The sequence below is a fragment of the Cyrtonyx montezumae genome, unplaced genomic scaffold, assembly GCF_038088225.1.
Source record: "Cyrtonyx montezumae isolate F1298 unplaced genomic scaffold, pur_monq_1.0 scaffold_1, whole genome shotgun sequence".
NCBI lineage: Eukaryota > Metazoa > Chordata > Aves > Galliformes > Odontophoridae > Cyrtonyx > Cyrtonyx montezumae.
In genome coordinates this window covers 26027506-26051079 of record NW_027071825.1, presented here as the reverse complement: position 1 = coordinate 26051079, position 23574 = coordinate 26027506, and the positions used below count along the sequence as shown (strand labels likewise).

Below are 23574 nucleotides of genomic sequence, written 5' to 3'. Positions count from 1 at the left end.
GAGGCACAGGTTGAGCACGCAGGGCTGCCAGCAGCATTCAGCAGCCTGCTGGGAGCCGAGCTGTGCCTGCTTTCCACACCTTGCCCTCGAAGCCTTCCTCGCTGCCGGCAGGTGAAGCCATGTCTCCAGTTGCTCCGTCTGTGTAAGGCACAGGTAGAAGCAGTTTGGTTTTGCTCTGATGTGTTGCACTGAAACCCCCATTGCAGTGCAGTGATGGGAGCAGCAGCGGGGATGGCTGCCGTGCTGCTCCGGGGGTCACAGGTGAGCGAGTCCTGGTTGCTGTCCCCGGTACTGAGGTGAAATCGAGGTTGTTTAAACCCCAAGGTGTCCCCCGTCCAAAGAAACTGCCAAATGATGATTCAGTTGATTGATACCGAGTGCTTTTAGAGATGTTCGTGGCTCGGAGGATTGTTTTATATAGTAGGAAAGAGATGAACACTGCCTATAACGCCGCGCCAGACCGGAAATGGAGGTTTGCTTTGGTCAAGGAAAAGGAGGCCCGGTCTGAAGTGCACCTTTCTTTTAGCTGGTGAAATCATGTGTGCTGAATATGCAACTGTTATTAGTACAGCCATACTGTATTTATTTGTGTATACTCCTGTACAGTATGAATGGAAATCCCGGGCAAACGCTGTATACACGTGTACGTGACGACGCTTTCAGGGCTTGCAGGAGCACAGGCACCTTCTGGGAGCACTGCAGTCAGAACCGGGTGTGTAAGTGGGATGGTAACTTCAGGCATTGGAGGAGGGGGGTCTATTTTTGGTGTTACATGGGTTTCTTCGTGGAAGGGGTTGACCGTAGGAGCCGTGAGAGTGCCCTTGGTCGTGTGCGGCCGCCCTCCGTGGGGTTAAGAGCAGAGCCTGGTTTTATTCCTCCTCCTCTCGTGGAAGTGCATTGGGTGAGAAGTTGGGAACGGGCAGAGCCGTCACTGAGATCATAGAGAAACATTCTGTGAATGGAATAATGTTCAGATTTTATAGGATTTCTTTCTTTTTAGCCAGCCCGATTTACAGCCGTGTTTTCTTCAGGAAGATGTCTCCTGGCGGGCGCTGCAACGCTTCAGTTGGGTTTCACTGTCTGGTGGTAAGCATTACACCGTATTTCTAAGGGCGACTACGTACTGTGATGTAAAAGGTTGGGCTGAAATGTATATAATCTGTGTACATAATTGTGTACTTGATTATAACTGCTGATTGTAAAGATTTAATAAGATGTAAATATCCTGCTCCTGATGTCTGTTTCACCCCGGGCCGTCCCTGGAACTCCTCCCACTCCATCAAGGAAACACAAAAGCACGGGGGCTAAAAGGAGGGAGGGGAGTGGGGAGGAGGCACTTCCCTCAGCCCTTCTGATGTTTCTTATGCAACGCAGCACGTGGCTGCCGTGTTTATTTTGGGGCCTGACACGGGCAGCTCTGCTCGGTGATGTCAATCCGCAGCACGCTGCCATTCCAGCATCATGAAAAATTACAGAGCTGCTATTTCGGGCAGCAGCTCTCTCCGACTCAGTGCATAAATGCATCTCCATATGACTCACTCGGGGGATTATTAATAGACACGAAATCAGAATGCCAGAACCCAGGAATATCACGCTGCCCCCACACCTCTCTTTCTCCTTTCTTGCAGCAGTCGTGGCTTGAGGATTTGTCCTCTCGAGTTGCTTTTTTTCTTACGTGTATGTGCGTTAGGAAAACGGGGCTGGGGCAGTGCCCAGGGACCTCTGATGGGAACCACCCTTGGAAGTGCCATCCCAATGCCACGTGGGGAGGAACCCACCGAGCTGTGCCAGGCAAAACGGACCTGAAGTGCCCAGGTCTCTCCTGTGCCATCCCTTCCAACCTCCGTGATCACACGCAGCAGGGCTTCCACGTCCTTACGTCTGTGGGGTTCTGTCCCACCTCGTTCTGCTGCGATGCGGTGTTAGTTGCCACGCAGTGAAGCAGTTGATGAGCTCAATGAAGTGCAGCCCTGCGAGGGTTCCTCAGCTGGGGCTGTGTGCCCGTGCATCCAAGCAGAGATGGAGGTGTGGGGATGCTGCTCTGTGCAGTGGGGCTGAACAGAAGGGATGCAGGAATTGAGGTCGCGGCGTGTGCTCAGTGGTGGCCTCTAACCCACAAAGGCTTTGTAAAGCACTTCTGGTGGGAGCAAGCCCAGGACTCTTTATTAATTAAAGCAGTTAAATAATTCAAATGTGCGCTCTCTCCAATCTCCTCTGCGTGCTCACCTGCTCAAAGAGCTGTGATGAATTATGTAAAAAAATATATACATGTGAGGGTACAGACTTCCAGCATCGCCTGGAAGACTCAAATGGCTCTGCAGCACCGTGGGAAGCCCAGGTGTGACTGGATGGGAGAAAAGAGGGCAGCAAAAACTCATGGCCAGGGAGGACGGGATGCTCTGCTGCCCCCAGAATGGCTGCAAAACTGAAAGGACTCAGGAACGGGCCAGCAGCTCTTGGCCAACACTGTGAGCAGTAAAAGCCCCACCCCACAGGATCAGCCCTCCAGGTGGGAGCAATGGCAGTGATAGTGAACCCCACATCCTGTGGACCCGCTGAGGAAGCTTTGGGTTCTGCCTTCCCTGCCCCCAGGCTCTTGGACCATGGATGGGAAAAGACAAGAATACATAAAAACAGTAAAATGTTTATTTTCTTAGAAAAAAAGAGATTCAAAATGATTGTGATCACACTCCCATTCGTGCTCAGCAAAGCCAATACTGCAAGCTTAGTCCTTGATTAAGATACCTTATTAAATGAAACTCTTTTCCTCTTAAAATACAAATTCCTGCTCCTGCATCACTTCCAGCATTTCAGTGATAACATGCTTTTAATGGACAACAGTTTCTCAGCTTCTTGGCAGCGGAGAAACGAGGCCTGCCATGGCAAAACATCCCATCTCCAAAGCTTGAAATCACCAGCATGAATAAGCACTCCGGCCGCACGCGGACTGACAGACAGCAGAAGGGTGTTTCTCAAATGTTCACAAACAGAAGCTGTGTGTGACACTGCCTCACCTGATAGAAAACGGGCCAGAGGCCGTCAGAAAATCAACACTGTCCTTCAGATTAAGGATTTGCTGCGTATCTGGACACGGAGAAAGTGAAAAGTTGCAACAAGTTTGAACTAGCAGCAACGAAAAACAGTTCCTTACGAGTTCTTAGCAATTATTCCTCATCTGTTCGTTAGGAAACACTGTAACTGAATGGAGCATATGATGTGGAAATGATCTTCTTTTATGTAGTGCTGTTCGCTCTAGAAGACTTCCAAAAGGTCTCAACTGGGTTGTAATCTATTTACACAGTAGTATTCCTGCTCTGATTGGCAGAATTGGCACTATGTGACATCCTCCTCTTCTGAACAATAATCACGACCCTGCAAGGAAGGAAAGAAGCGACACCCGGTTAACGACTCGCTGAAGATAAGTGGCAACAACCAGTGCTCACAGACCTTCAGGTCGGGGCTGCATCCCCTGAGTGTCTGCGTGAGAAGTGCCAGCAGCCAAGCAGGCAGGAGAGCCAACTCAGCCCTGCTGCAAGAGGTGAAACTCTACCAACGCAAAGGGAGCCAGGAACCACCACCAGCAGTAACTCACAGCCGGGTTTCTCCCCCCAGGATGAGTGCATGAATGCAGCTGACTGCCTTCACAGCTCAGCGTTCAGCACTGAGCTTCATTTTGGGATTTCTTTCTTCCCACAAACCCTACTGATTGAATTAGCATAATTGCATCCAGTTCCACGTAAGCAGTTCAGTTCCAGCTCCTCTCGCAAGGACAGCCGCTCAAGCAGAGGCACTAACAGATGTCTCCCTTCAAATGCCTCACAGTGTTTTGACATTGAATTTTGGTAGGCAGGAGCACCCTGCATTCTGATTTTTACCTTTGGGCCGTTTTTGCTGAAGTAAAATCAGCTCTGCAATGCCAATCCACGCAGCCAGAACACAGCATCTGTCCTAGGGAAATTCTCCAGGCCTTTGCATCGAGGCTTTTTCAGCCTCCTTTGACCTTTTGCCCAGTGGCATTCCTGCCCCAAGACAAGCCTAGACAACAAAACTACCCTGAATTCTAACAGCTAGGTACAGCCATCAGATGTCCTGCTCTGCAGAAAAGACACATCTTTGGAAAACTCATCTCACTGGAGAATCTGCATCTGACGTTATGGAAGGTGATGCTTTACAGCATCTCTGTAGTTACAGGATAAGTGCATTTGCTCAGGTCCCTTGGAGCAGTGTGGGACACAGATAACACAGCAGTGGCCACTCTTCCTCCCCACGGAGCTGGGAAACCTGGATGTAAACAGATGCTTACTTTATAGCTCCTCACCTTTTCAATCTTTTCATCAAGCATTCTGAAGAATTCTTGTTGGCTTTCAGAGATGTGCATGCTGAAAAGCAAAGGCAGAGTGTCAGTACAACAGCACTTTTGAATCGCTCATGCTGACCCAGCTTTACGTTTCCACCCCTTGCAAAAACAAATCACTTTGTGCTTCTGCCCTACAGAAGAAGCTCCTGCATGTGTGTGCCAGGCTTGGGATGGTAACCAGCACCCACGTGCATCCAGAGGAAACCTGACTGCACACTGCCTCTCCTCGGGCCAGAGGAGCCCCCTCTGTGTTGAAACAAAGTGCTGAGGACTGCCAGCTTCACCAGCACAAAGTGCCTGCAAAGGGAGATGAAGGCCTCAGTCGCAGCCTTGCCCTGCAAGATCTCCCTGCCCCTCCACAGCTGGACAAGCACTCATGGGCAGCATCAGGCTCAGCTTGGGCGACCCCTGAGACCCCACAGACCGTTCACATCAATCAAATCTGCACCAAGGGGTTCAGCGTTTAGTGATCAGGGCTGGAAAAGACCACTTTTGGCAGCCAAACACTTAATGGTGCCACAAGACAAGAAGCCCTTCCCCAAGGGGGATCTGTGATCCCAAAATACAGCAAGGGCAGACAGAAAGGGAAAGGGTGAGGAGATGAAGGTGAGGATGTGAGGCAGACAGCACTTGGGGTGTGTCTGCTCTATTTATTGTGGGGTGGTAAGAGCCTCTTTCCTGAAATAACAACATCCCTGCGGGGTGGAGCATCCTCTGGAACAGCAGCAGAGAGCCTGGGCACGTGGGGTCTGCAGAGAAATGCCAGGCACTGAAGGCAGGATGGAAAGAGAGGAGAGGAGGAAGGAGTGGGAGACTGGTGCCAGTGATAACAGCAATGCCAAGCAGTCAGGACACACAGATCTTGGAGCTTTTCTTCAATGGTAAAAGCTAATTCAGCTTGCTGATACTCCCATTCAGATTCCTCTTCTTTGGTACGATCCCTTCTGCTGCAGTGAGTTCGTACTTCTCCCAAACACCCAACAACAACTCGCTGCACTTCCCCACAAAGCTCAGCACTCACACTTCACTTGTCAGGATGAACATGCACAACCATTTGCTTATGCTGGACGTAAAGGCTCAGTGCATGGGAGAAGGTCTCAGAAATCCCCAGCAGACTGCAGAATCCAATCCCCACGTGTTACCACTGGACAGAAACAGCTGTTGGCAAAAGCTGCTGCTCAGATGACCAAAACATGATTTCTCAGCAGATGGAAGGAGTGTGAGCACAAGCCCTGGTGTGAGGCTGATAAGGTTCCCACCAGGGGTACTCTTCAAAAGAAAGGGCTCCTTTTGGCCCAGGCTAACAGTAGCAGGCACAGGGGAAGGCAACTGTGCCTCGATATCAAAGCACTGGAGTGAATCTCTGGCCCTGCTGGGAAGGAGCAGGCAGCAGGAAGGAAACAGAGCTTTGCTTTGCTGAATGGTGGTTTTACCCTCACCTCGTTGCTGTGAACTTCTTTGCAATTACACCCAAAGCACTTTGTTTCCTCTGTTTGAAAGGAGACTGAATTATGCTGTCAGTTCATTAGAAAATTAGTGCAGCTGCGTACAGTGCACTTTGTATGTGGCAACTTGAAGTCAGTAAGCAGAAGGCAGAGCACGCAGAACAGCACTTCTGCTAACGTTCACAACTCAGGAGCAGTTTTATCACCTCTTAGTCACAAACCTGATCTACAGAACATCAGTAGCAGCCCTGCCACAGGAGCTAAACATTTCCATGGCACACGCCACGTGGGCTGATCTCAGCCAGGCCACAGACTGGATCAACTCTCAGCTGCAAATCAGCCTTTATTCCAAGAAACAACCTCACTGTTTTAAATGGAAGAGGCTCTCCCAGGGGTCTGCCGTGCTGTATGCCTGCTAACCTAAGGTGAGAGCTGCAAAAACTTCCCTGGGAGCTTAGCTGCTGGTATTCAGGAATGAGTCAGCTGCAGGAGCACAGGTGAAGGCGATGCACTGTGTGAGCAGAAGGGGTGCAGTCTGGCTGCACCTCTCCCAGACCCCATTAAGGGCTGACCAGCACTGGGGAAGGACCTCTTGTTGGAGACAACATATGGAGACAACATCCCTCCCGTGTGGAGTCCTGGGTGAGCCTCGACCATCAGTGACAGGTGAGCCTTTCTTTAGTTACTGGTTGTCTTTACACCATCTGGATAAGCCATACAAATTATACCATCCACCTCCATTATTTTGTGTGGGTACTATTCTTTTGGGTTATTTGCCCTACAGTATGGTATTCCTGAGAGGCACAGTCCTGCATTTCAGCTGTGCAAGGGACAAAACTCTGCAGGGTGCTGGTACAAATGCTGCCCAGCTGTGACAATATTGCTGTCACCTGATTTAGTTAAAGTGGATATAGATTTAGAGCTGCTGGAACTACCAACCGGCCTTTGCTGGGCCACAGAGACTACTTTAATTCTGCGATTATTTGTATTAAAATTAAAAGAAAGAAAAAGGAAAAAAAAGCACTTACTTTGCTCTGGGTTGATGTACTAATCCCGGGATCTCTTTGTTAGATTTAAGTCTTACATTTGAACTGGCACTTTTTTCCTGGAACACACAAAAAACACAACAGTTACCACCAGCACTCACCGAGCAACACAGGCACGCGAGCGTCACACACCACTGCTCCTGCACAACCAACCAAGAACAGCTCACCAGAAACAAACCCAAAGGCGACACGTGAGGTGCAGGGCTGTGGTCCTGGGTGGCCCTCGGCCTGCCTGCCAAGCAAACCCATCCCTGTTGCTTTGGCACGTTGGTCTGGTGACAATTCAGGAAACATAAACCCAAGAATTAACACTTCTGTGGGTAATACCGACAGTTCTGTTTTGCCTTATTTAGTCTCTGGATGTCCGAATCACCTGGCTTGGTTTTGAAGAGGGCTACTACATCTCTGTGTTCAGGAAAAGGCAGGCTGCCTTGTGGTTAATACTGTAATGACTAATTCTACACGAGCTGTAAACATCAACTGCAAATTGAACGCTGTTCCGTGCACGCCTTCGAGTCCTCCCAAACAGAAAACAGTGCCTTGCATGAAAGTAACAGTGAGGGAGAAACAAGGCTCTGTCCCACGCCATACCAGACATCCGTGTGCCACAGCCTTCCTGGGACCCTGCATCAGCCAGCCAAAGCAGCAGAACACAAAGACAGAGCCATCTGCGTTTAAAAGCATCTTATAATTGTGAGTGCTTCGGGTGACAGACGGACCGGTTGATCGTGTCGCTCTTTTGCAACCTTGGTGATTGGATGGTTCTGTGGCTGTAACTGTGGGTGACTGATTTACTTACCCAGGAAGAAGGAAACAGGCTTTTAGTTTACTTGACTTCAATAGCACGAAGTTTACTCTTTCCCTCCTACTGTTTCTGATAATTAACCCTCTTCCATTATTTATTACTTACAATTCTTCTATCTAACCAGAGAACATGTCACCTCCCCCATCTGCTGTTCAGCAGGAACAAACAAAAGGAGTTAGGAGGGAATTGAAAACCAACAGGGCCCCAAGTTGGCTCGGTACTTTGTTTTTTGCTGCTATTTACAGCACTGATAGTTCATCACACTGACCAAAATACGGGCTCTGACAGAAGCTGATACTCAAAAATAACTGCACCGAGTATACTCGAATGGAATATTCCCCCCATCACTTGGAAGGGAAACTGATTCATCAGAAATGAATGGCTTGGGTTCTAACTTGGTGCACAGCCAGACTGCTTGGGAGCCACGGGACGTGCTGGGCCAGCTCAGCCACGTGGCATCCTGCTCTTCCACGCTGACCCGACCTGGGTTGCAGTGGCACTTCTTTCAGGACAGCCTCATTTTCTCTCTTTTTGAAGCACGCTCATCAGTGATGAACATTTCATAAGTTACCGTGCATGGCCAGAACTGCAAGTGTTTTCTGAGTCCTAATCTGCTGCAAACAGAAATTAATGTGGCAAGTTCAGCCTTTAATCTAGCTCTGCTTATAAGGATTATTGGAAGGAAACGCATCAAGTAATGCCTCCCACCACAGCTTTGAAAATAAACCCTCCAGGATGCCGTGCTTAGTCAGGGGCACTAGCTTGTCTACAGTAAAAATGCTCACTATGGACATCTAACTCCCTGTTATTTTGCAATTAATCATTATCAAGGTAAAGCTGTCAGGAAATCAAGATGATTTCATTTGATATATGTAAATGACTGTTAATTCCTCCATAAAGGATGTGCCATACCAGAATTTCGGGGCATTAACAGATGGCAGTGACTGCACTGCCAGCTGCTATTAACACAGCAACAGCCACTACAGCCATTACAATTAAAATGCCATCAGCATTCCCCTCGATGCCTCCCCTCCTCCAAAGCCATCTCTGGCAGCATGGGTACTTCAGGTGTTTTCTCCAGGTGCCCACAGAAGGACAGATGCGAGCTGCTAACACTCACACTCCCTTCACACTCGTGGCCACGCACAGGGCTTAGCAAGGCAAGGCTGACAGCAAGATGCTCTCATAAGCACCAACACACTCACTGAAGAGACTACGTTCTGTCCTATGTGTTTTGCTCCTTAATTGATGAAATCAGCCAGAAAGAAATGAAGATGCAATTAGCAACTCTGCCACCTAATGGCTGGTTTTCATTAACTGGCACGTTGGTCTTCAGTTGCCTTCCTCTAATGTTATGAGCACTGAAAATATATCTGACCAGACAGAGGGAAAAACCATAGAAGAGGAGAACTGAGTGCCAGCAAAGTGAGCCTCTTTGTTTCAGTGCAGGTGGTGTTTGAGAAGGGAGAAGTGTCCAACTCACAAGCTATCAGAGTCACTAATGTTTGAAAGTGGGAACACAGGACCATTTTTAAGGTGTATTTACCTCTGCGATTTGTTCTCAAATATAGTGCAGAGAAACCTCCAGACAGTGATCACACTGGACACAGGGATGATGCTGCTCGCTTCTCCACCGTGAGTCTCCCAACTGAAGCCAGTCAGTGGGTGCTGGCACTGCTCCGCTGCTGATGCATGCACTGGGCAGCACCTTGTGACAGGCAGCAGGTCTGATTTCCTCAGCTACGAATCACCAAGGTTGGAGAAGACCTGCAAGATGATCCATCTGCCTATCACCAATAGTTGTCTCTAAACCACGCTCCTCAACACAATGCCTAAAGGTCCACTGAGCATCTCCAGGGTCGGTGACTCCAGCACCTCCCTGCTAGAATGAAGGGTCTGCTCATGGTACATTCCCACTATAAAGGATCTTCCTTAACAAATCTAACACGAGAAATAATTTTTTGAGTGGGTTTCTTAAGTTTTCTCCTCACATAACAGACAGGGAGAGCCCCAAACCTGGTTGCAATCATAGTCATTCAAGCGTGGTAGGAACGGGTGGGCAGGTATTGTTGGAAAAAAGTCAGAATCTACAAACCCAGCCAACGTCATGCATGGACCCAGACGTGGCAGAAAGAAATCCTGTGCTTTTTACCTGCAGCTCACTGCTTTCTCAAATTCACAGCACTCATCACAGAACTGTAGGGGTTGGAAGGGACTTCCATCTAAGTGCAGCTCCCCGGCCCAGGTTGGCATCCAGGAGGATCTGAAGTACTTCTGTCCTTTCCCAGCAGTAAGAAAGGAAACGTACAGCAATTGCTGGCACGGAGAAATGCATGATGGAAGTGCTGCAGGGCACTCTAACCTTGGTAGACTCTGCAGGTCCTTCTGTATCTCCGGGAACTTATTCTTGCTAAGATGCCACCCTGAAACTCGCTTCTCCTTGCCAGGTGTTACTGGGTGGCATTACTGTATGGGCTGCAGCTCCAGACATGTGGAATATGGACCTCAGCAAGGTCTGAGCTCTCTCTGGAGAGAGTCAAAGGACTCCTGCAGTATGTAAACAGTTGACACTCAGCTGAAGTTACTGTGTTTTGAACTTTGATGGAGAACGTCAGCAAAGAGCAGGAAAAATAGAAGAGAAATTCCAACCACTAAAGGGTTTTTAAAGGACATTAATATTTACTATGTCTAATAGCAACAGGTCTTTAAACTTCCCCATGAGCTCTTCAACTCCTCCTCCTTCACTGTGCGTATCAGAAAACCTGGGCTATTTAATCATGGGAATTCCAATGAATTTTTTTAGAGTACCAGGGAAGATAAGGATGAACTGAAATACTGATGTAGGAAGAGCTGGAAAGAAGGCAGCTGAACAGACAAAACAACTGGTAAGAAACAGAAAGGACAAATACAAGCAGCCATTTCCCTCGAAAACTCTCAGCTGAACTTTGCCTGTCCATTCTCTCTCACAGCTGTTTCACTCCCTGCAAGGATTACACATTGGAATCTCCACATCCAGGAAAATAAAAATGGTTATTTCTATCTCAGAGCTCCTTCATGCAGATACACTGCCAAACTTCACACTTCAAGGGGACCCCTACAGAAACCCGGGAGCGCGATCGCTGGGGAAGTGCCCCTGCTCTGCAACGGGAGGATGACACTGCCCTGAGCATCAGGGTTTCCCAGTTCCTCCAGTTCTGGTGGTACTCCAGGATGGGGAGCAGATACAGGGGAAGACTTCCAGAGGGCAACAGTCTGCAAGAATAAGCTGAGGAATGCCCCCTGTACAACAGCTTTGCTGTTCAGTACAGATGATAACTTGGGATTGCTTCGGGGCGTGAAGAAGACCTGCTCACCAACCCTCCTAACACATCACATCTCTAATGGCTTTGGTACATCAGGGTGGTTGAAAGTTTTATCTAGCAAATAAAAAATAGATGGATAAAGTTAAAAAAAAAAAACAACCACATTACTGACATCTTCCAAGTCTAGACTGACTCTGGAGGAAACTAATTTAGAGGATTTTAGGGCACTCAGCAACAGAAAGCACAACCATCCTCGCCCTTCTGCAGGTGTGTCAGTCCTCTGGATTGTACAGCCACCCCGGCTCAACATTATCTCACTGATTATTAAGCCCGTGTCATTAATGATTCCCCCCTTTCAACAAGCTTTGCACAGAAATATAGTTATTTATAGTAAATGTATATATTGCTCATACCCTCTAACTTTTCATGCCTATCTCCCAAGAATAGTTCTCTTCCAAGTGTAGTAATGTGGAAAGAGCAGGCATTAAGCATGAAACAAGGGCATGGCATGAAGTCTGTAAAACATTTATGGCCAGGAATAAACAGCACTGAGTCCTAGAAGCAACCTGGTGTGTTAAACAGCCTGTTTGCAGCAGGACACGGATCCGTCTGTGCTCTGAGAAGGCACCTGGATGGAATGGCAAGCAGGTTATTGCTGCTGCAAGTTTTGCAGAGGTTCTGAGTGGGATGGGTTTGAAGAGCTTTCTGTCCTTCAAAGACATGCAAAAGAACATACCTAGACAGCCAGATGTGTAATTCCTTGGCTGTTTAAATAACTGGATGCAAAATTTCTTCTGAGAAGAGACTAGGCTTTGCCAGCCTGCTTGCAGAATGTGCTTACACCCACCCTGAAAAGATGCCTCCAATGGCACAGACAAGCACAGCATCCTGAGATCTTCCTGCACAGACAGGACCAGCCAAGACCAAGGACAAACATAGCTCTGACTGTTCCCATGCACTACATACACCATACATGGGTGTCCAAGGAAATTTTTGCCCCTTGTACAACCAGAGTGAAATCTAAGGCTCAATTGCAGATACAAACCTCCTCTGTGTTTGTCACTTACAAGTCAGGGAAAACTGAACTGATCTGAAAACATGGTGCAAATCAAGAGATACAGTTAACTCCAACACAAGCAGAAGGAACAGCAGCAAGAAGTAATCCTGACTCCTGACAAGTGTAATGGCACTGCTCATCCATACAGACAAACTTGCAACAGGAAGGTTTTGAGATTCACAGCCTGCAGGGCTGGCTCTCCTGTACAAAGCAACAGCATCAATACAGCGATTTACAATGATGTAAACGTCCTCGCTGGCACACACTTCAATATTTTGCTCTTCTCAGTGTCTGCTTTGTCTGCATTCACCTTGAAATCTGTACAGGGCACAAGATTTAAGACCCCAAGAGCTACAGTTCTTGCTACCTGGCAAGTTCCACTGCGTGTGGGTAAAACTTACACTTCAAAGGACTAAACAGTGTGAATACTGTTAAGTTTGACACATACCATGACACACAAGAGAATTATGATGGCTGTGAATGGAACCTGAGTTATGGATCTGCACAGTCTTTTAAACACTGCTTTGTTTGTCTACAAACAGCAGAAACAATCATCTTTATTTCACAAAGAATACAGCAGCCTGCTCGCTTTCTGAGTTCCTCGCCCTCAGAAATGGGTTTTGTCTGAATTCCCCAAACAAATTTACTCGAGTGATACTGAGAATAGATATGAAATACAGCAGAATGAGAGGCAACCACGGATGGCTAAAGCAGGTTATAAGCTGTTTACATCAGAAATGGGAGTGGGGCTTTTGTGCTCTTCTAAGTTCACCCAGAAGAAGAGCAGATAAAGTCTCCTGGGTGTTAGCCAGAGAAAACAGATTCCATCCAGGATGAAGAAAAAATAGCCTGGGATACCCACAATACTGCAGATTAGAAAATCACAGATATCCAAACCAATACTGGACTAAAAAAAAACTCGATTAAAATCCAACTACAGGCCTGAAAATACTGATGTCTAACAGATACCGACTGCTGTACTAGATGAACTTGGGTGTTTTTTTCCAACCTGAACGGCTCTGTGACTCGCCAGTACCTGACTGTGTGCCTGATCAGCCCTTTGCTGTCCCACCTGATTTTTAAGTACCCATCAGCTCCCCCCCTGCATTACCTCTTCCCAAGCCTCAGAGGTAGGCTTGGGCACAGAAAAGACTCAAACTGAGCTCGGCCCTTTTTCGTCAGAAAGCTGTAAATCTTTTCTCCAGGAAAACACCATTATGAAACTGAGCAAGCTCTGTCATCTGAAAGCTTCCCACAGCCTCAGCCAGCACTAAAGGAAGATAGCTCAGCGTGCTGAATTGCACCACCTGAGGGCACAGACCTAAACTACTTCAAGGATTTTTGCCTAACCCCGGTACTGGGGGTTTTCTCAACAGCCTGTCTTTCCCTCTGCACCTGCCCTCAAAGATCCAACATCCGTCCTAATACTCAACTTCAATCTTTGCCTGACGTCTTCTGGCATCTCTGCGTGGTCACGAAGGAGAGCTGACTGCCCTGCTTTTTAAAGCAGCCTTTTCTGTATCAAGTGACTTGCACTTCCTTCTGCATTATTAGGCTAGGCAAATCAATTCATTCCATCCTCCATTACAGCTTACGTTTGCTAAGCCTCCTATTCTTGTCACTCCCCTCTAGGCTCCTTCCCATCTGCCCACATCTTTCATACAGAGTTTGCTTCTCATTTTGGCCACAGCATTTAAAGCCTTACTGAGGTCGGGATGCATCACGTGTATTGCCACATCGGAGAGCAAGAGAGCCTCTCGTTTTTGATGTGGCATCTCAAACCAGTGAGGTTAACCTCCCACATTCAGAGATGGCATTTCTCTGCAGGCAGCAGCCCTGTCCGAGACCCAGAAGCAAATGGACAGAAAGCACATGAGGCTCCACCAACTATTTTTACTCCTGAGGTTTCTGCAGCATAGAACATATCCCCAGGTATATGTTCTAGCTTGGTCCTGCAAACCAAGCTAGAACATATACCTGGGGATAAGAGCCCAATTCTTTCAGAAACAGAGGCAGCACTGGTTCAAAACTCTCTGAGCTGTGTGAGCCTTCTCAGGATGTGCTTACTTAGTAACTGTACACTGTGGTTTGCAGATGAAATACGACAAGTTTTACTACCAAATATTCAGAGTACATCTGAGCATTCATATATCAGAGCACTCGGTTCAATAAATGCTCCAGAAGAAATAAACTGAGCTTGATGTTTCCAATGGGTGCATAAGATGCGTCGTACATTGCTCAACATCTCCCTTAAGCCAGTGAGCTGTTCAGGGTCATCTGCCTTCCTGCCTCAACCCTTGGATTACTAAAAACAAAGCAAAGCAATTGGCAGAAACAGAATGGTCCTAATGCAAAATATCTGTGTGCTCCGTGACTCACAGCCCAACAGCTCCACCTGAAATTAACAAAAATCACATGCAACCAAAACATACATTCTTACATCACCTTCAATTTTGCTATTTCTAATCAAAACCAGCTTTCAAGTCTGCAGCTTGACCTCCAGCCATCTCCAGAAGCCGCATTTTAACGCAGTTTTCTTCTCAAGCCACGAAAGTACAAAGATAAGAAAGGTACCTCTATAATTTAATAGGGTTTTCCCATCACAAGAATGTTCAGAAAATGCTGTGGCTCCACGTTACAACCAAGGGGTACAGTACTGCCAAATGTGAAGGCTTTCTGCCCGAGTCAGAAGCACACTCCAATGCCCACTCATAGGAATCTACATGAATGGTACTTAAAGTGGGAGAAGGCAAGGGTTTAGTGCAGAAATACCGCCTCACTTTTCACTGCGCGTTGCAGTTTTATCAATTACTTCCCTACACTTAATTAACTCCTTGTTTCATCTTAATGTGAGAATGAGAACTTTGATTCAAGCCATGTACCACATCAATGATCCTAACAGCAAAAATAGATTTTATTAAAGTCACCAAAGCCCCATAATCCCTCTGTGATTTTGTGACAGGATGAGCCAAACACAAGCATAGCAGCTGCAACAAGCCGGGAACGTTCCCTGATCGCTACTGAGAACATTAATAAACAAAATCTCCTTGGAAATCACAGCGAGTACACTGATGAGTACTTCCCACTTGCTCGTGTCTGTGGCAAAACAAAAAGCAGCCACGACGTGGCTGGCGGAGCTCTCCGCAGATTCCTTATGGGTGTTCAGCCAGAGGCCACAGCAGGTCTGTGCTGCGTGATGAACTCACAACTTCTGAACAGCCCACAGCAGAATGTAATCCTTCCCTGGCCTCTCTCTAGGGAGGGGAGCCATGGAAAAAGGCACTTTGTGCATCAGCAGCACGCTCGGCCTTCAAGAAGCAGGCTTATCTTATGCCTGTGTGTCAGAATGGCTGGGGAAGGCGAGCAGGGAAGGAAGGCTAAGAAGGAAGGTACAGGATTCCCAAAGTCACCTTCGCAGAGACAGGAAGGGCATGCAGCAGATGAGGGAGCACGGGAGGCCTGCTTTGTGATGCTTAGACCCCAGTGAGACACATCAGCAATAAGAGCAGAAGGAGCACACCCCTTTCAGCCTAAGGCTCCTCTACGCAGACCGTCCAAACGAACACTGGCAGCCACACATCGCCTCAAACGTGCAGCTATAAATATGAGGCAGTAACGCAGCACTGCCCTATTAGCAGTCTAGGAGCATTAAAGTCATTCTGTCACCATGAATATGCAGTGCCTCAGCACTGCCAGGGCTGGCCCCTTTGCTTCAGAGGGCCCCGCTGTGGAGCCCACAGGGACGTGCAGCTGCCAATCTGCAGTTCTTCTCTGCCACAGGACTTCCATGCTCTCTCCTCTCCTCCAGCCCATCCACTCACACCCTGCTCAGAGAGCACCAAGAGAGCTACGTTTGCTCCTTGCTCTCACACTCCTTGAGAGTGTGTTTTCACAGTCGGATTATGGCCACTTTTCTGCTCCCCGAAGGGCCCAGCCATGCAGTTCTGGTATAGTGCCACAGGTACAGGGCCAATCCGGCCATGCACGGAGTCCTTCCAACTCATGGAAATGAAATTTTACCAAAGACAAACACAGCAGCGGGGTGACACAACCAGGAAAAACATTCTCTCCTGGTTCCCACCTCGGAGCTCACGTCTAGGAAAGCTGCTCTCATCTGTTCCCACCTTGTCAGCCATTACTTACTTACACCTGAACGCTACCGTGAGCAAGAACAAAGATGTCTCTCTTCCAACTGTTCACCGTTTTGCATTCGTACCATTTCCTTCCCTTTAATCACATCCGTGGGGCACCTTTACAATTCGTGTCTTTGTGCACGACTACAAACAGTGCCCAGGGATATGGCTGCAAAGAGATCCCACGAGTGAGTCCGACCTCCCAAGCATGCAGTGAGCTGCACCATCCAGAGCACTTATGAAAGCAAGTTGTGCAGCGTAATTATTCTGCTAAAAGACAAAAGGGATCTTTCAGATGTTTTGTTTAATTCATTAGCATCTAAGCATCGACTAGAACATTTGAGAAGGACTGCTTATTAAGCACAAAACCAGAAAACAGTGAATAGCTTCAAGACAAGAAAAATAATACAATAATATAATAAATAACATGATTAAATTCTGCATGCTGGACTCTGCCTCTTGTTATATTTGGTCTGAGCTATTAGCCTACTGTAAAAGCCAGCCAACAATTCTTCAAACCCTGCCAGAGCTAGAAATACTGGCCAGAAATATTTGTCATATCACAGCTCGGTTTCCAAAAAGTAAGATGCTGGACTTCCACCGCCAGGAAAACACAAGGTGCAAAGGACAATAAAAAATGGACTTGTCTAATATTGTTGGAATACATCAGATCAAATGAATCGAAGTGCTCTTAATGCTGTGGGATTGCAGCATGACAAATATACTTCATCTGGAGTCGGCAGTCCCCATGAGTCAAATCAGTCTGGAAGATTCGGCCACGCAACTGCTGGATGCTATTCAATTAGTATGAGGCAATGATTTCCAGAACTCAGCAACCAAGGCAGTCTTCTCCTTCAGAGAGCTAGACACTTTTACCTTGGATTAAATTTATTGATTTTTCCACTGTGTATATAGAACTGTGCCATCAGGCAATTTCAGATGAGTTCACTGACCACAATATTAATGGAATTTGCTAATTTTTTTCCAAGCACTCATAAAACACAAAACAACTGTGCCTCACGATTACGTGTCACCGCAGCGGCAGCTTCTGAAATAAATCCCTCTCCAAGAAAAACGTGTTGACAAGGACTCGTCCTTAAGAAGTTTGCCCTTTATATTCATTTACTGTGGGGCAGAGTATCTTCAGGCACGGCTGGTCCTACTCATCTCAGCGAGCTTACCTGTTGCAGCAAGCTCTGCTCCCCAGAGAAAGATACAGGGAGGAATGAGCATCTCTCAGAGGCCATATGTAACTCCTTGCTTTTCTATTCAGCGTTCAGACTTTAACTGGCCATAGTCAAGGTAAGATACCACATTAGCTACACACAAAACCTGATTTTTAACCTTGGCAGATGTACAGATGCTCAGACTAAAAGCCATGATGAGATCACGATTCTCACCCACATGACTTGCAAGCTGTGACGCTCATCCATCTGAACAGCACGTTTACCTATGTGCAGTGAGAAAAATGCACTGAAAACTGACTCTGACTGGAATCAGAAGAATACTTGAAAGGGAATCAAGTGTAAATACGCGATTCTGAAATAAAGATTAAGCAGGAGTTTAATATTAAACTTGAAGAAGACAAGAAAACACTTAAGCTCGGTTTTGACATCGTCTGATGATAAAGTACAGCAGTTACACGTCTGTGTTAATTGATCAGACTGGCTGAATCTGAGCTTGAACTAACACTGAAGCATTGTATAACGAAGGCACTCAGTGCCCTTCATGCCACAGCAATAAAACTCGCTCCCAAAATTCACCCTTGGGCTCTCCATTATGCTTCACAATTTAAGCTTCTATTTTAGAGCAAACATCCATCCCATGGCATTAGCGTTTTTAGAGAAAACCTTCGCGAGTCAAGGATGTTGTAAACAGCACTTGAAATTTACGTTCCACTGATGTGGAAGCTGAACCACGGCGCTGTTAACAGTTTGCCTGCCCAGCATTTTGTTCATGGTGTCCACTGCGGACCTCGCTTTGCAGCCCCAGTATGCTCTCCCTTCCCTGGCAGCTCTCACATCTCTCACTGCTCTCCCATGACTTCATCCCTGACAATTTTTTTCTTGCATGAGGCAACGAGCTTCAAGCGAGAGCAGAGTAACGATTCGGTATCTCCCACCCCAGCGTTAAGTTCCTCTAAACTCAATTAATCACAGGAACCTCTGGCAGCTCACAATTTGCCAGCAAGATACACCACAGTAATAAGTGATCTCACATTCTGCTTTTGAAGACAAGCCATTAAATTCACATACTGTACTACTTTAATCAAGAATAGTTAATTAAGCTGTTCCCTTGATACAATTTTTTAATCATTCTGCACCAGCCATACATCACTTTTATAGAACTCAGACTGTGGCCGTGATGCATGTTTGCAATCTGTCTTTCCAAATTAATCTGTCAGCATTTGTAAACTCAGAGCAGTACATCCAATACATTTTGTCTCTGCAGTAGCTGAGCCAGAAGTTCAGGGAGACCGAGGACTGGATGGGGTGGGACGCTGGAGCATCACTTTGCAGAGGGGTTTCAGTGAAAAGCTGAATGACAAATCCCACTGCAGGTCACCAGCCAACACGACAGCAAGGTCTTCGTTATTGTTTTAGTGCTTTGTATTTGCATATCTGTGATGTCCTTAAGTTAACTCAGCTTTATGGTCTACATCGTTGTCATAAAGCCGAGTTCAATAACTGTGCAAAGTAAGATCAACATGCATATCGTAAATACAGGCCATAAAACCAGGGAGATCTATAGTGCCAGATTATCAGATTAACATATGACAAAAATCTGAAGTCCACATTTATAACAGTGAGTTTCTACTGCACTGCCTGAGCTCCAGGACAGGACGATGCAATGCTTTTCTAGGATAAAGCTTAAATGCAGCAGCCATGGGAACTGGACTTGAATCATTTCTGTTTTAAAGCACTCGAGTAGGTTATGACAAAAAAAAAAGACCACTATTCAGCTTTGTGACAATCACAAAAATAAATAAATGAAAGAAAGAAAAAGAGTTCTATAAAATAAACAGGAGAACAAAATGAAAACTTGGTCTGTTTTTCCAAACTGGCACAGAGTCTGCTGAATTTTTACCCCAGGAAATGAGGGAGCAGAAAAAACAGAGGAGACACAGAGGAGACATGCTCACTCATCTGGCCTTTTATGACAGTACACCAAGTCAACCCAAGCCTTTCATACGTCCGTTTAAACATTTTTGCTCAGGATCTCTTTAACGAATGAGGTTGATGTAAATCAGGAATTTTCACACTCAGACTACTCTATGGACTCCATTTACAAAGCTCTGCATCTTTCCTTCTCTATGGAGATGCGGCCACGGTATTGATGATAACACTCAGATTTAGAAGGTGCACAACTCCAAGCTCAGACTAAAGGCTCGGAGGCAGGAGCCTCGCAGAGCAACAGCCCAAACATGGGACCCACCAGATCAACCAGACTCCACCAACCTCCCCCTGCATTTAGAGACAAAAGGAGAAGCACATAAGGTCCTCTACCATTTAAATGAAGGTAGGACAACAATCCATGCCATGTTTTATTTAAGTGAGCAAACAAGTGCAGCCAGAAGAACAGCTTCCAAAAGACAAGCAAGCCCACAAGGCATATGTGAATCCACTTGCTTCAGCCCCTGAACGGGCAGGCAGGGCACGGGCCTTTCATGTATTTTTCCCATATAACATTCAGGTTTGTTCAGATAAAACTCACAGAAGCAGTTATTTACATGCAGAGATAGAAAGGCGTATGTGGGGATTTTAAGGGGAGGAAAAATCTTTCACACTGATCGTTAACTGAAAGCACGCTGAACTTTACCTAAAGAAACATGTTCCAACACCGAGAAACTTTTATAATTAATCCTCGCCTTAGATCGTTTCAGAAGGAGTTACAAGCCTAATTAGCACTAGCTGAGGAATTGCTCATGTCCTGAAATTCCTGAAACAAGATATCCGCACAGACCCTGCATGCCCGCTGCCCCAGCACCGGCCGGGCTGAGCCTTGGCGCGCTGTGCCAAGTCCCAGAGCACTTCTCAGCACCGGCGGTGGCTCACACAAGCTCCCCTCCAAACTCCATGTCTGGAACACAGATGAAGACAACAACTGCTAAAATCTCTTTTTTTTTATATATATATATTATTCTGTTTGATGAAAAGAGCACTGGGGCTATTCTTAGCAGAGCTGCAGTGGGCAGGCTGCAGCTAGCAAACGCTTGGCCGGCGGCCAGCCGCGGCTCGCTGCAAGGCTGAGCAATGCTAGCTGATGCTGTGCCACAGCACAGAGCTCAGTGAAGGATCCCTGCTTGCATCGCTGCGCTCCTTTGTGTTTTAAAAAGGGAGGATGCAGAAAACTAGCTCAATGCAGGCCACGCTGTGAGCACGCTGTGCTTTGGGAAGAGCTGCCACCACCTCGCGTCTGCCATCGCCGCGCTCACTGCAGCTCAAGTCCTGTTTTGTTGCTGAACGTTTTCAGCAGGAAGGAAATGAGTGGAAGCATTACTTCAGTGCTCCCATGCGGATGTTGATCTTTGGAAAAGCTGGTCAGAACGGAGTGGCTTACGCAGACAGGGCACCAAACCCAGGAACACATAAGCTCCTAAACTGCTGCACCTAGCCAAGCTCTTATAAAAAGGAAAAACAAGATATGTTTTGACTTTGACTCCTGAAAACTATGAAGCAGCTTCAGAGAGGCTGGCTGTTTCAGAGCCCAGCCACCTGAAAGGACTGAGCATTTTCTATATTTAACTCAGGTTTGCTTGCTAGGGCAACAACTCACTGTGTGCTCCCCAAGTCTACAAAGAGATCTGGCAAGCACGCAGCATTTTACTGGCTGCAGGATGTTCAGAGCGTGTCTCAAATCCTGAAACCATCCCCTGCTGCCATTCGTCCCCATATGGCAGCCCCCTCTCCATCACAGCAGCTGCCTTTTACCGAAGAGCTAAATGAAGGAAGAAAAGCAAGGGAATGCAGCCTGATGGCACGCTCCCTCCCACGCTCATCCAATCGTCCCCCACATCACAGCCGTACATCCTGGTACTGGGGAAAGGAAGGCAGCACACCATGCTCTGCTGCGTGTCTACATCCTTATTTTCTCCAGCGTTTGCCTTTTATTTTAGACTGCAGGAATTGGAAACTTACCTGCAAGTTGCTCTCCTGGAAGCACAGGAGTGTGGGGGTAAAAGTGCTGGTTTGGATGGAATAGTTTGGGATTACATGAGATCGAAGGGCCGGATTTCTTCATGCTGTGTTCACAAAGCAGAACAGCCAACACCGATTCCCAGCTACTGCCTTCAGGCACTGCTGTAATACAATCTGCATTTTCTATTTAAATGCACATAGATACGCACAAATACAATATTATCCTGTGATGAAAAAGCATCAGTCTTGCGTTCCCATGCGCAGCAGATCGGGCAGTTTGCTTGCCAAAAGCCGCCCACCTTTGATGCTATCCCATGGCAAGATCCCACCTGAGATAAGGCAGTGAGAAGCAGCACTCAGCGAGCAGGGAGAGTTTGGGAGATGAAAGTGCAGCACCGTGGAGCTGCATTTCAACTCGAATACTTTCTCCTGCAGGAGCAAGGAGCAAATAACTGAAAGCCATAGAAGGTTTTCTGCCCGCTGAGAACATACAGATCACTTCAGTAAGTTGCATAATAGCACTGCTTTGCTATCTGTGTACATTTGTACCCGACGTTAGAGAGTATTCATATATGCACTATATCACTTTGTAATGTGCCTATATGTAATCCCAAACTGCATCATCCTCCCTCCACACAAGAGCCTGAATTATAAGCATGTATTTCTTTTCATTAACTCTTTTCTCTCCTAGGTTCTCTTGTCAACTAAACTTGAACCCTTGAAGGTTATCATCTTGTCCAGATTCCCCCTCTCCCGATCCAATTCTCCCCCTCTGCTGCTTGATGGCAGCCTTCCCACTGCCTGAAATGCAGGAACTCTCCCAGCACACGTCACCATCTGCTTGCAAAGCAGTGCTGTAGCCCCAGCACTACAGCACGGTCCCAGAAAGCCTGATCAGATCAGTGCCAGCGTCCAGCCCCTGGAAAAAAAATTCCACTTAGAAGTGCTCGCTCTCGTTTTAAATCCTTTCATCTGCAATATCACAATTTCCTCCACCTCAAATCCCCAACCGGACCGTAAAGCTTTGCTGACTTCACTCACACACCGCGATGGAACACAACCAAAGCATCAAGCAGGCACACGCAGCACAGCTGAAGTGGTGAAAAATGTTCCTGCTCAGCGTGAGCCAACGTTTCCCACCCAGGTGCTGTGCTAAACGCTGAGCTCCCGCTGGCAAAAGCAGTTGAGTATTGAAAACATTCAAAGCATCAATTCATTCTCATTCAGTACACAGCACACAGCCCCTTCCTGAAGATGAGTTGAATAATTAGTGCTCTCCTGCTACAAGTTTTATTCCTGCAAGTGCTTCTCGTTCTGAGTTTCTACTGCAAACTGCTTTTCTTACCGAAGAGCCCAGAGGAGTGCAAAGAGAACACACTAAAAGTAATTCAGGCTATGAATACAGTCTCGTATGGATTGGAATACTGGAAAATACTGGCATTGTTTGCCTAAGAAAGGAGACAAACTCACTGAGCTTTCCACAGCTCCTTGTGCAGAGGTCCTCCAGAGCCCAGGCCTGCCCCAGCAGCACCATGGCCACAGGAGATGCTCTGTTCCTTGCCTGTCACCCATGGGGATGCACCAAATCCCATCCCAGAGGGACACAAGTCCCTTCCATTTGAGGCCTGAGTCTGAACGAGCCCATCCCAGCAGTCAGCCCTCAATATGCTCTCCTCCAGGTGCAGTGCTGTATTCAAACTGAAACCGAGAGATTATTAAGTTCTTCAAGGTAACCTCAAGCTCTCAAAGAAAAATAATGTCAGCTCTAAAAAGAAGCAGCAGACAAAGGTTTCTAGTCCTTGAGAATACAGACCAAAAACTTCCTGAACTTTATGTCTAATGTATTTAAACAACCAACTTCACCTATATGTGTGCTCTGCCAGCTGGTGGATGGCCAGGCAGCTGGTGCTGGCAGTGCAGCAGGGTGGAGCACACGAGAGGCCACTGGGGCAGCAGCGTCCATCTCCACACTTCCCCCCAGAGACTATCATTGAATTGTTCCGTCCAAAACACACACAGCACAGCCTTGATGCAGCAGATGACCTCGAGCACGAGGACAATGACAATGAAAGGATATGAGAAACAGTTCTATCTCTGTGGGCAATGCCTGAAAGGTACAGATATTCCCCCCATTCAAATGGTACAAACGTGGTCAAGCCTGAAACAACATAACTAGAACATAGTTCTGGGGTAACAATTCCTCTTTGCTTGGTGCTAGCCATGGACTGCCTTGCCCGAGTGCTGCACTCAGTGGCTATGCCCCAGGGAAAGGCAATGCCCCCTCTACCCCA

At 47.1% G+C, this 23574-nt stretch overlaps 1 protein-coding gene across 1 annotated transcript in view; it reads right to left on the bottom strand.

Moving 5' to 3' along the window:
* Positions 1-3087: 3087 nt before the first annotated feature.
* The window catches only part of CUNH1orf21 (chromosome unknown C1orf21 homolog), a 73252-nt gene continuing 52765 nt past the window's right edge, over positions 3088-23574 (bottom strand). The window contains exons 4-6 of the mRNA XM_065745444.1: positions 6831-6907; positions 4319-4379; positions 3088-3372 (exon numbers count right to left, since the gene is read on the bottom strand). Of these exons, the coding sequence (XP_065601516.1) occupies positions 3334-3372; positions 4319-4379; positions 6831-6907 (177 nt within the window). The 3' untranslated portion in view covers positions 3088-3333. The remainder of the gene's footprint in view (positions 3373-4318; positions 4380-6830; positions 6908-23574) is intronic.